General features: G+C 41.7%; 1 protein-coding gene across 1 annotated transcript; it reads right to left on the bottom strand.

The window, feature by feature from the left end:
* Positions 1-4362: 4362 nt before the first annotated feature.
* LOC104069870 (zona pellucida sperm-binding protein 2-like) lies at positions 4363-13652 on the bottom strand (the record flags this gene model as incomplete). The annotated part of the gene is made up of 17 exons (XM_009581668.1): positions 4363-4536; positions 4810-4951; positions 5387-5576; positions 6369-6496; positions 6570-6643; positions 7425-7594; positions 8284-8401; positions 8864-9069; positions 9222-9339; positions 9426-9634; positions 9710-9863; positions 10732-10955; positions 11052-11148; positions 11217-11384; positions 11944-12027; positions 12704-12847; positions 13525-13652. Coding segments are annotated over 17 exons (2528 nt in total), but the record flags the coding sequence as incomplete, so codon positions are not given.
* Between the last annotated feature and the right edge of the window lie 219 nt (positions 13653-13871).

The raw sequence follows: 13871 nt of genomic DNA, 5'->3' as shown, positions 1-13871 counted from the left end.
ACGAGGAAGCCTAGTAGGTAGGCTATTAGCCCAGGGTTCAGAAGACTCATGCAGCTCCACTCTCCAAGGCAGGCTTTCCACCTGAGTTCAGGAGAGTGACAACTTCTCTCCCTATAAAAAGGGTGCAGCAATGTGTTGCCTGACAGCAGCAGTAATACCTAGAGAAACACCCTGAAGATGGCAAGAAGGTCAAGTTCCCTCTTGGTGGGAAGAGCAAGTATCTCGGAGAGAATATTCTCCAGTGGTTAAAAGGATCACACATGGAAGAAGCTCCCCAGGCAAGCCCTGGCTCTGTGAGCAGCAGAGCTCACCCCCCTACCCCCAAAGCAGAGGGGAGCCCGGAGCCACCCACCCACACACGGTGCTTTGAAATTCTACTCTGAGGAGCGCCACATAGGTGCCAAGAGGTTTTATGGTTACACATTTGGGCTGCACATAGGTGTGTTTGGGGGGAAGAAAGCCTCCTGCTAAAGGGCTTCAGCCAGTTCCTTGGAGGAGCTGCTTATCTGGCAGCTGCCACAGCTCCACAGCCCCTCTGCCTAGGGATGCCAGGGGCCATCCCTCCAGCTCTGCATGGCAGGAGCTTAAAACAAACAAACCAACCCAAAAAACCAAACACGCCACAACAAAAACAAAACCCAAAACAACCCACAACAATATACACGCACCCCAGCTTCTAAGGAGCCAGTATCTGACTGAGTTTTATTCCCCAATTTATTTGCTATACAGCCACAAATGCTATTATTGCATTTAACAGATGGGAAACTCAGTTGTGGAGCGAAGTCCTAGCTCCCAATAAAGCAGCTTGTTTTTAACGAGCTATAGAATTTGAGTCCATCTGACCCCCTCCCTGATAAAACCCCTGACTTTTTGCTTCTTTATACAGCAACATGAGCCTAGGCTTGCCGTTTTATCAGTACACCAAGTACTGCAAGGAGACCAATTCATCTTACTTCTGCTTTAAAGCATTTCTTTCAAAGCACGTGCCTGTCTGGGATTTGGGAATCTAGCTAACACTGTGTTTAGGTGTTTCTGGACTCACATGCACAAATGGCAACAGCATTATATAGGAGTGACTAGCTGAACACTCAAAACTTGAACCAAAGCTTCCCAAATCATTAGATCATTGTCAGAACATGTTTTCTTCTGAATATAGGTACACCACATTTACTCTTTTACTAAGACATTGAGATTTAAAACAAAAACGCAAAGCAATATACTAAAAGAGAAAATTAATTGAGCTAGAAAGTGTAAATGTCAATTTTCTTAATTTTTCACTATTAATAATAAGTTGTTGCTGCTTTAAATCACCAAAGCAGTACATAATTTTGAAATACTAGCCATGTCATTGAACATAGACTATAGTAAAAATGAGAGCTCTGCATTTCTATCGGTGATCAGATATAATGAGGCTACTTGTAGCACTGACTTATACCATTTATTTGAAGTGGAAATAACTGTCTGCAGTACACTTCTATTATTGTTCCTATTTTCCTATAAAAACAAATCACACCAGACTTCTCTTTTCCCTTAGACTTTTATCATTCACCTGTTGAAATTGCAGAAGACATTAAGCATAAACAAAGAAGATTGATCTCCTTTCAACTTGTGTTAACAGGGATATAAAAATAACATCCCAAATACCAGGGGGAAAAGCATGTGGTCATAAAATATCCACTTAAAAGCCAAAGAGGTGTTGATTCAACACTTGAAGAGGATTTTTTTTTTTTTATACATATATATAACCAGGAAGGAAGTTCCTGAATTTTAGTATAAACAGACACCTCTGAGGTGGAGAGAGTATTACTGTCATATCTTTAAAAGATTTTACTGATATTCAACTGGATTTTGTGTGTCTTGCATGCTGCTGAAAAAAATCTGTCAAGAAGGTTTATATAAATCCTAGTCCAACCATGGAGGAGAATCTCCTTGAATTTTCCAACATATCAAAAATGTAAAGGACCATCTTACCTACTAACACTTCTCATTTTGCAAAAGGGCACTAAGCAGAGCTTTTAGAAGAGCTGAAGAGTAGAGCCACAGTTTACCTGGGCATCATCTTGCTTTTCAAAAACTCTTAAATCCCTGTCAACAGATAAAAAAATCTCAAGATATTGATGAATCTTATGAAAAGAAATAAAGGTACCTTAGGCAGGATTGTAAATACCAGATTTCTATTCCTAAGTGATGTTGTGCTCTAGTCTTCTTTTGAAGAAAGGAATCAGAAACCCAGGAAGCCACAACTGAGGCCAAGTTAACAGTACAGAAATAGGCTGCCCAACCTCATGCTTGGTTCTCACAGCAGTCCCTAGTTGCCACATTTTTCCCCCGCACAGCTGTAAGAGGGGAGAAGGTGGCTCAGGCTACCCAAGGCAGCCCATGCTGTGCTGGTAGAGCATTGTCATGGCAGATGAAGGTTGCCACTCACTTATCTGGAGAAAACATTGCATAACAGTCTCATTTCTTGGGAGACGGTCAGCATGATGTAAGACACACAGGGAAGTCACCATACCACTTAAAGTGCCCATACTTGTGATCTGTTAGGTGCAAAACCCTGGCAGCATATTATAGGTGTGTCCTTTGATTTCTCAATAGATTGTGCCCGCAGACTCAGGAACAGCTAGTACTTAACCCACTGTGTTAACATAGGGGAAAACACTAAGCACGAAGTCACTGACCTGTCAAGCTTATATGTTCTGCATTTTCCTTTTATTCCCTTGCTGACATATTTACATCTCAATCCTCAATATCACAGCTCCATGGCTTCAGTCTTCACCTACTACAGGAGTAACAAAATAAGACTCCTTTAGCATAGTAGCCTCCTCTATTGGAAAATTACTTGATGCACAGCTAGGGACTTGACATGTCCCTCACCATGAAGCCCACACAGATTTTTCCAGAAGTGATAGTAAAAGACATCTACTACAGATATGCTTAGCAGGCAGCCGGAAGACAGACAAGAACTACAAACATGAGCTTGTAATTATAGCACAAACTGTTTAGTGGGGTCTCTGTACAGGTATTGTAGCAACAGAGCTACAATCTTTTAGACACCGTGCTTTTTCACAAAGTGCAAATAGATTCACAAAATAGTTTCATGCTCAAGTTAGCCTTCACAGAAATTCCCGGTAGTATAATTTTATTTAATATAAAGTTAAAAAGTAGACACCCATTATTGTATCTGAAGGATAATGATTCATGCCAAGCAATAGCTTTCCTTAGAACAGGAAAATACAATATTGAATCTGAACTGTTTTCACACAACTGTCCGGATGCCAAGAAGAAACCAATAAATTTTCCTCCCATTAAAAAAAACAAAACCAAAAACCAAAAAAAAGACAGGATAATCTGACAGGAGCTCCTAAGCATCATGTTCTCTAGTAAGGAAGAATCCTCTAGTAAGGAAGAATCCTTAACACTTTGTGGATAGAGTCCATGTATTAGCGTTATTACTACAAGTCTTCACAAAAAGTTTTTGTTTTTTCCTTTAGGCTGACAGCTTACTCAGCTAAGCAATCACTGATGCTACCTGTGAGTGATTCCTCCCCAGCTAGGGAAGACAACTTGACATTGTAGAGGCACAACACTCCTGTGAGATCCACAGTTTACAGCTTTTCTGTTAATAGCCACTATAGGATCAAGTATGTTCGACCCCATCTTGCTTCAAAAAACACTTTCCCTTACTGATATTAAGCTCCCTGCAATCCTTTGTTCATACTGAAGCTTTAAAAAAAGCTCAAAGTGATTTACAATTGACTTCACACCGGTTGCCACCTTCCTCCCCCTACCCCAAAACAGATGCTTCCAACTGCAGAGTGACTAGACGCAAGTTTTGGACATGTTAGCTGAGCAGACTAGGTCAGATGCAAGTCACACAAAAGACTAAGGGTTCAACACTGTAGAGGAACACAAGAGAGCAACACAGTAATTTAACTTAAAGACAAAGATATGTCCATACTGGTTAGCTGACCCTTTTCTCAGTAGACACCGTCAATATATTTTTCCAGTAGATATTTTTGAGATGTCCTTACTTGTAAGTCTGGGCAGGCTGTGCTTGCTTAGGCCACCTAACTGCAACTTCATAAAACTCAATAGTTCTTGTTTAGTCTCTGTCAGGAATCAGTGTATTCACCTTCAGGGAGAAGAGACACATACAGAAGCCTGTTATGTTACAACAGCTGTATGCTTGGTATTTCAGTAGCATAATTTAAGGTTGACACCAACCTCTGCTGGTCGTTTTCCTTCCTAAGCAGCACTGCTCCAGATGACACTTGCCCGTGTGGACGTGGTTCTGCACTGCGGTCTAGTGAGACATTTCAGCTTTTCATTCTCTGTACAGCACATGCTAGGACTAGGAGTCTGTCATCTGACACGGCTCCCGAGACCCACGTTGCTGAACAAAGATTCAGGAATGACTTGAGAAGTGCCTGTTTTCTTACCAAGTCTGTGTTTCCCAGGATTGCATCTCCTTGGACAAAGAAACCCTGAAGGCTGTTGCATAGTGCTGCAGATCATCACACTGCAGTGGAAATACAGCTACAAGACAAGAATATTTATATTATGTGTAGAGGAGTCTTATCTGGCAAATATCTGGTATGTGTACTGACCCCAAAGGAGATGAACTGAACACTGCTAAGTGGCTAGTGTTTATTTACTACTCTTATAGTGTTATGCCTTCAAGGAGGTGGCTAATAGCCCCAGGCTGCACCTGGCCAGCTGAGGTCTTACACGGCATTTGCTGCATGCACAGCTCCAGGGTCACGTATTGGGACTGCCAACAGCATGTGACAGGCCAGGGAGACATCTCACCTGCTCTTGTAGCAGAGTTGTGCCTTGTACAAAGGTGAACATCCTCACTTCAAATCTCTTTAGATGCTGAGGAAATTTTACTCTGAGACTATAGTTAACTTCATGGAAGACTGTTCTGTAGGAGTCTTCGCTGTTTTCACACCTTTTTGGGGAAAGTGAAAGACAACATATTTAATTTAAGCCTTCATCACTTCAACTGGATCTTTAAACAAGTCAAGGAGATGGACTGTGGAGGAACTTCCCTCTCTGTTTTCCTCTGGCCATAGGTGTATGGCTAGAGCCTTCCCCATTCATGGTCCCTGCCTTTGGCCATAGTCAGGGTTGCTTCTTGTTCTTTCTTTCCAGCTGGAAGCTGTTAGCTAGAAGTACTTCTGGCCACCCTTATGACCCTCTGCCACCCGAAGGCTTAGTTCACTGTGCTGACACCGACATGCACTCCACAGCCTAGCAGCAATTGCCCATTCAGGACAAAATAATGCATCCAAGTTGATTTCTGTCCTCTTCCCCTTTCCTCCCAGCTAAGGCAAGGGGCCTTGGGCTGACCAGTTACCAAATACAGTAGGGAAGCCCTCCTTACCCATTTATAAGGATGGGCCACTGAGGAAGGCTGTCCTGGCTTTGGGAGTTTGTAGCCCAACAGTCATCCAGGTTTAGTTCCAGTCTCGCATCTTCAGGCTGGAGGAGTTCAACTTCAAAATACAGTGCCTCCCTCAGGTATTTTACCACAGGATACTCCAATTCCTGATAGGGGTCTGAATAGGATTTCTCTAGAAGAGAACATTGATGTTAGAGTTTTCTTTTTTGCAGAGTAAGTATTCATGAACTCTCTGCTTCATTCTTCTTGCCACCACCATTTACTCTGGCACAGTAACGATAAAAACTGGGAGAGCATATGAGTGTCAGCAAATGGGGATAGGATGGCAGAAAAATAAGAACTGGTAATGAAAGTAAAGATCTGAACTGTATTCCTTGGTTCTGAATTCCCAGAAGAGAGCCATTCCTCCTTCTGCAAAAACCTATTGGGGTTAAGATGCTATTCAAAACTGTCTCTAGAAAGATAAAAAAATTATAAACATGCATCAGTGCCACTCCAGTCAGGGAGAGGGTTTGGTTCAGGCTTCAGTTAGCCTTTTCTGCCAGTGTAGTTACCATTTTACAGCAGTATTACATGTAGCTTCCTTCCCTGACACAGGTTACAATTATTTCGGTCAGTGCTAACCCCGCTTAGCAACACTTAGGGAGTTGATAGGGGAGAAAAGCTGATATCACACCTGCTACACAAAACTTCTAGCATGCCCAGACCAAGCAGGAAACCCACAGGAGTCTGATCCACTATAGATACTTGACCATTTGTATTGCATTCTGGAATGGAAAACTTCTGTTAGAGGCCTTAAAGAGGTTTCTACATCATCCTTGGAGATATTCAAAAGGTCATCTGGATATGGTCCTGGGCAACTTGCTCTAGGTGGCCCTGCTTGAGCAGGGGGGGTTGGACAAGATGACCTTCAGAGGTCCCTTTCCACCTCAACCATTCTGTGAAGTCTAATCATAAATGTTACCTTTGAAAAGCTTCAATGAAAGAGCAAGAGAGCCAAAGCCTGGCTTAATACTGGGTGGTGGGTTCTTCTTAGATTCATATTGGACATCAACAGTTTGCTTGATTGCATACGAGCATACAAATTTCAGTCTGAAGGAAGAGGTTTAACATTAGATTTTAGAAACCAAAACACCTCGGACAACTTCTAGGGAACGACACTTACTGGTATACTGGTGTATCATTGCCAGGTCTGAAATAGAGTATATCGTTTTCATATGCCATGGTTGTGCTATTGAACTGAAAGATACACATCATGACAAATAGGACAGTTATGTTAGAGTTTACTTTGGTTTTGACACAATATCCACATCCCTTCACTTGACTGGCAGATTGCCCTGAGCACAGTATGCTTAGGAATGTCCAGAAATTACCAGCCAACAGCCCTATGCCTACTGGACTAAAGCTGACTACAGCTGACAGCTATGCCATAGTCAAGAAGAAACAGATTATTAGCTAACAATACTTTGAACATGACCTAACACCCCAGAAAGGAATGTACTGGGCCTAAGAGATCAGTTGTTTCTGTTGACAGAATAAGTGTCTAGCATAAGATGCAAAACTCGCAGAAGTAAGCTGCTTTTGCGTTGACCTGAATTTGAGCATGATCTGATCCTTTGTTATTTTGACTGTTTTCTATTTATGCAGTACGCAGGTGGCAGGAACAGGACCGACTCTAGTCTTGGGCCCGTTAGTCATAAGAACACCTCATCAGCTTTTGCAAGGCATATGAGTGTATATCAACAGTGTAAACTTACATTCAACTCCATTACTAAAAAATTTGGAGGTGTCAAGCTGAAAACTAGTTTCAGAAAGCACCTCTGGCCTTAAAAACAGTTTTTACCAAATAAGAACTTCTGCCCAACTGAATTTAGTATCCTCAGAAAAGGAGTATAGATTATTACTTATCAAAAAGTCAGCTATGACCTTCTTGCAGCTTCTGCTCAACTCTGAATCTCTGCCAGTTCTAGTAATAACCCTACCCCAATGCAGAGTAAAATTCACGTGACTAAGCCCTTACCTTTCTATTTGTTCCACAAGTGTTCACATTGAACTTGAAGGTTGCAGTCTTCTCTGTCACTAGACTGGGTTTACACTGTCTGTCCCTCAACACAAGCAGGCTGGTGTCCAGGTCTGCAATTCCTACCAATTTCACTGCAGTAATAACCACAGTGCCATTGGGCAGGCACTCTGAAAGAGAAAATACAGCGATCCATACAAATCAGGACTCAAGCTCCTTTATTCTGTAGCCTAGCACAACAAAGATTTGCATGGATTTGCTAGCAAGTGTTTTGGCAGCTCATGAGGATTAAGTTTTGAGCAAGACTCTGTTCACCACTAACACTTGATTTTCTTCAAGCTAACTGCCAGTAGAATGCGTGCTACATGGGTGAATTTTGTGGTTTTACTCATGTTTTTCCTCCCAGGTTCTCTCCTAATGGGATTTTTCTAGCCAGGATATTCAATACATTCAATCCAGATGAGTAGCTTTGGAATGACTAATTTATGAGCTTCCTACCCCTAACCTCCCTCTCCCTAAAAAGAAAAAAAAAAAAGAAACCCAAACCAACCCAAACAAAAAAACAACCCACCCAAAACAAAAACCACAAACCAACCCCAAAACCCCTTTAAGACCTTCATGCTTTTGGAGGTGTGAGGTGAAGTAGTTCCCCACCTCCTTCCCCTTCTCCTGTACTAGACAGGATAGTCACCCCAATCTGTACTTTGACTTGCCTCGCGGCATATTACTTTGTAGGAAATCAGGTAGATAGGGTATCACGCAAATATAAACTCTAGAAACATTTCAGACTGCATGGGCTTGTGTGACTTAGCTATGCAACCCAAAGAGCATTAATAGCTAATCCCCAACATATTATTACGTATTAGCTCTGAAGGTGAAAATCTGCAGGAAATTGAGAAGTCCCTCCTATTGGCCAAGGTGATGCCGTCCTTCAAGGTTAAATGGAGTGAAGCCTTTATTCCAGAGGCATGAAAATCCTAGACATGACAATCACAGGTTAAACGAGAGAATGAAAACACACTGTTCAACTAAAGTATGCAAAACCTAAGTAGGCAGGTTATGACAAGCCAAAGGTGCAAAGTGCCTGATCAAAGCCAAATCCACAGGAGAGATATTTTTAATCTAGAAGCTGACACAATGAGTTTTTTCAGCCGTTTTGCAATAGAGTGCAATACAAACTCCATTGCATGTACGATTGCCATTAAAGATAGCTCAGCCTTAAAGTGCTTGCAGAATGTTTTTTTTCTTGACTACTTCTGTCAATATTAACCAAGGAAAATTAAAGTGTTCTTCCAAGGGCAGAAAGTAGTCCTCCATTAATCCTTTGAAGCCTGTCTCAAAGGGAAGTTTTATTTTATGACCTTCAAGGACATAGTGTATCATGTTCATATCTCACAGCTAGAGCATGCCTTTTAATAGCTACATGCTAGCATCCTTACCTCATAGTTCACGTGGGAAGAAAGGAAAGGGACAGAGATTGCCAAGTGAGTGCCATTGTCCTTCAGGCTATAGTTGTACTTCTGCGCAGCCTCTGGGGTCAGGCGCCAGTCTGAGATGAAGGGTAGCCAGTTTTGGTCCACATTCCCACGAGTGATAGTGAGATGAAGGTTCCTCCCATCACAAAATCCTCTTGCACTGGGCAGTACTGTAATACAGTCAAGAGTCAGCCAGCATGCTAGCTGTCAGAATTTAATAGGGCTATTTAGGACTGACAGTATCCCTGGCTGAAATAAGCCCAGTTAACAGCTGAGTTCGCAGCCAGGTTAGTACAGTTTTGCTCAAGTTCCACTAGTTTACCTGCGTCTTTAACAGTGGACACTGTAATGACTGGGACAGTGAAGGTCTCCCTTGTTGGATGGGTTATGAATGCAAGTGTGACATTCAGGGTGTATGATCTCACATCCGCTGTCATGTACTAGGAAAATCATATATAGAAATAAAAATAACCAAGTGACATCATCATTTCTATACCATGGTATGCTGCATTGTGTTAGTACACACCTCTTTCTTAATGCTTGGTGCATCAAATGGAACTTGTATTACATAGGCTTTGCTTCCATTAGCATATCTGATCTCGTATGTTAGATATCCATGCTGAACAGCTTCAGATACAGCAACAGTTGCCCCCTCAATGGTTAAGTTCACAAGCTCCACATCTGGGAGGAATGTTCCCACTGTCACATTCATTAGCCTCGCACTCAGATTTGAATCTGAAAAGGAAGACAGTAACATTAAGCTCTTATCAGTACCAAAACCTTCAGTAAATTCAATGTTAGGCTACTTACTGTTGGTTATAGCAATTTCTACTTGTTCAAATGGTGTTTCTATTTCCTTGATGATAGTATGTTTGGTTAGTCCCCATTTGTTATCTTCCCACTGATGTTCCAAGAATAGGTTGATGGTGTATTTTGCCCCATGCTGTCCACTGCTCACAGAAGTCTAGAATTTCAAATCAACACCTTTGATATAATATGATTTTACATTGAAGTTAAAGTTGCATTGTAGCGTCTCAAGGTCTAGCTAGAGCTCCAAACAATTGCCCTTCTCAACTTTGTGGACCTGCTTTTATACTGGGAGAGAAGTCTGTGAAAAAAACACCATCTCTGAGGAATCGTGAACTCCTAAGTGCCACTTACTATATCACTATTATTGGCACTTGTTGTATCACTATTATGGGCTCTATTTTTGCTTAAGAGTTTAAGATTATCTCAGAATACTCAGGAGACTTCCTTTTGAAAATTGTCCCCTGCTCCCAAGTTTCAAAGCAACAGGGGCCTTTCACCAGTGAAAGGGCTCCTCCTGCAACTTCCTTTGAAGTTCATTTGTTACAACATTTGCCAAGGATTCAGGCCCACTCCAAGCAACTAGATTTAGATGTATAGTCTCAGCCCATCCCAATATCATATGGTCTGGTGGACAAATAGGTTGTTCCCATTCTCTTAAATGGTCTGTGTAAAATACAACAGAACCCACGCATGCTTTACAGTCCAGTTAGGACTGTCTCCAGGGAGTATGACATCAGGACTGAAAGGTGAAAGCTCTGCGTTAACTTGAGGAAGGAGACAAAGCAATAGTTCCGTATAGGATTCTGTCCATCTGTGCTTGCAAGAAAAGAAATTCTTCATCAAGTGGTGCTTACAAGAGCTGTCTTTGGTCAGGACTTGGGATTTTTAATATATCCTTTCTTCCCCCTCACCCCCATCCTTCATTTGGAAGGAACAGGATGAAAAATTATCCCTTCCCAGAAAAAAAAAAGAAAAAAGAACAGAAAGAGTACTTTACCTGCCACCTAACATAAATTACTAACCTTGTAATAGCCACCTTCTGCACCTATTGGTATCTTCATTGTAATTGCATTTAAGTCATTCGATAACACATATTTCCTGGAAGCCAATTCTTTGGTAGAGAGTTTGCGTAGATCCACACCAGCTTCAACAAGCACATCCTTAAAGCTAGTTGCTCCAGCAGAGAGCGGTTGAATATATTTTGGAACAGTCCAGATGATTGTTTCGTTAGTGTAGTCCACACCATCTTAGGGACAAGATATGAAAGCTGTCAGCTCATTACTCTAGTTGTAAGTCAGTCCCTATACAGTTATGCACTGGAGTAAGGTACTGCATTTCTCACCTACAGGACATGCCACAGCAGTATCCACCATCATGATCATCCATCGCTGCTTGTAAAATGTACTTGATCTCACTGCAGAAAAGGTAATTCCCTGAGCCTGTAGGAAGAAATCTGGTTAGACCTACACATCCTGGCAGCTTGCTGGGCCAGAATGAGCATACCAACCTCAACCAGCTGAACTTGCACAGCAGTGTATGGTATTCGCAGCAGAACCCTGGTGTCTGTGGTGTTGAGTCCATAGCCTGCACTCCAAGCATCACTCACAAGCAGAGCCTTTTTTTCTTCTGGCTGATGAAACACTATTTGCCATATTGAGGCTTCTCCTGCTTTTGCCTACCCAGAGAAATTAATCAGCAGTTTAAACATTCTGTTCAAAGTAACTTCTTATTTACCACATTGAATGATTTATTGTACTGAACTGCCCAGCAGTTTTGTTCCCTTATTCTAAATACTGCTAGTGTGGTACGGCTCCAGCCTTCCCCTGCTCAGCCTCTCACGTGCAGAAAACTTTCCATATTAAGATCATTGGAGATTAACTGCACTGCTGCATTGCAAATATAGGGTCCAAGAAGAAAAAAGCCTATCCACAGTTCACTCCTGGTCCATGAGGTCTTAGAGAGCGTTTTTGTTGCACGGTCTCTTGCCTGGGGAAGACCTGATTTCTAGGCTCTTTGAGAAATCAGTTTCCATTTCTTTCTTGGAGACATGACCTACAGATGTCTGTATTTCTAACGTATAAGATCTCTGTGCTAAAACCATTTGGTACAGAAGTTCTGCCCTTCCTACTTAAGTGCTTTTTGAAAGGAATTTTATACTCTGCAGGTATAGAATAGAAGGATGTTGTGCCAGAAGTAGCACTAGCTTTTACTAGGAAGAAAACCTGTAGTTTTACCTCTGGAAAGGCAAGAGTCCAGTCCTCGGGTTCATCTTGAATGAAGTCTTTTACAGTCTCTGGAACCTCCCTCCTGACAAAAACCTGAAGGGAAAAAGCCTCTGTAAGGGGTTTGCTGGTGGCACTTGTTTACTTGTCTCCAACACCCTGTAAGTCTTTTTCAGTACTTTCAGAACAGTATAGGATTGAGAAGGGAGACTAGCATTTCCTAAAGGGAGGTTCCCACCCCTTTCAAGTAAAAAAAAAAAAATTGGCATAAAATGCCGTCATGCATGGTGCATTATCTGTAGTACACTTGATTTCAGGTTCTTTTTATTTTTTGTATATCTTCCCTTTTCTGCTTCCAGTTAAAGCCCATATCCTCTTCAAAGCAGAGTCCTGCCCCCCCGCTGCTTCTCCCCAGCAAATTCAGTAGGGAAACTTCCTTCAGAAAGTATACATTTTTGCTATCATCTCAAATAAGATTTGTTGAGGCAACATTCAGTGAGTTCAATCCGTTAGCTCAACCTTTTGAATACTATTTCACAACTTTATCGGCTATTAATGTTGGCTAGTAGGCTATATAAGCATAATATAAATGTGTCACTAAACTCAAGATGCATGCTGTGCATTTACTACTGAGCCGCTCATGGTGAGGCATTCAAATTCTGTTTCCAATACACATTCACAGCATCTAAAAAGTTTCCAAAGAGAGCATCTTTGAGTATTTACCTTCTTACCTTGTTTTAAGCACCTTCCCATTTGTACTTCCAGTACTTACCTCCATGTAGTTACTTTCACATACTAACTCTCTCGGACTCCATGGTCCATAATGGCAACTTGCACTTTTCAGATCAGTTGCAGCATTTTTCATATCAGGAGTATACGATGCTTTGATTTGTACAGTTACTGTGAACACATCTTTCTGCATGGACACAGGGAGCACTTGCTTGTTAGACCAATTTTTCCTAGTTAGACACCATCTAACCTTGTGAATTAAGAGTAACTTACAAAATCCACCCACCAGCCTCTGCACAGAAGAGCAACTCCACTCTGAAGCATTACTATTTTCTGTTTGGTTAACTACATAGGCTATATGTCTATAGGTGTATAGCTACATAGCAACATAAATACTTTGGGAGCAGCTTCAACCTTTCACATAGCCCAGAGCTGGGCAAAAAAAAAAGCTCCCTAAAATATAGCTGATCTTGTGTTTTACGACATAGTAGCAGTGAGCAAGCAACACAAGCAGCCAAAGCTTTTGAACTTTTACCCTAACGTGTTTCAGACACTAAATACTAGAGCAGAGTGCAACACAGCTGCCAGACAGAATTCCCTATTCTTATCCAAGAGAAAACAGTTGCCCTTCAAGGACATATGTGATATGCTTCTTCATGTGTTCATCTGTAGGCTATTCAAATGTGAATACCATGGAATATTCTCAGACCTTTGGATACACTTGAGGAGAATTAAACCATTTTCTGCTAATAGATGTTCAAGATATTACAACACCTCAATTAATACCTAACAATAATTTGGTAATCTTTTGCATAAAGGTCATATACAACAGCACTGTAGTCAAAATACATATAACAGACTTACCTCTAAACGAGAATGGCAGCTTAGTGCAGAAGCACGAAACTCAATGTTACTCCAACTGCTGTAAGTTACTGTATAACCACACTGTGATGCCATGGCCTCATCTAGCTCCCAGGCTATGCCAGACTGATCTATGGGCAATTAGTGAAGAACAGTATTAATGAGTATAATTCTTGCTCTGCAAACTGCCTCAGCAACCTGCCCTTGTCCCAGGGTTCAGCTGACCCTGCTCCAGTACAGCCCAGCTGCATGCCCTGGGCTCAGACGTAAGAGAGAATTGCAAAGTGGTGAAAAAGAGCTGTAACAAAGTCTATAGAAAGTAAGAAAGGTAGAATTACAGACAGACTGGG

Source organism: Fulmarus glacialis, unplaced genomic scaffold (genome assembly GCF_000690835.1).
Source record: "Fulmarus glacialis isolate BGI_N327 unplaced genomic scaffold, ASM69083v1 scaffold29857, whole genome shotgun sequence".
In the NCBI taxonomy this organism is placed as follows: Eukaryota; Metazoa; Chordata; class Aves; order Procellariiformes; family Procellariidae; genus Fulmarus; species Fulmarus glacialis.
This window is presented reverse-complemented; position numbering and strand designations above follow the sequence as displayed.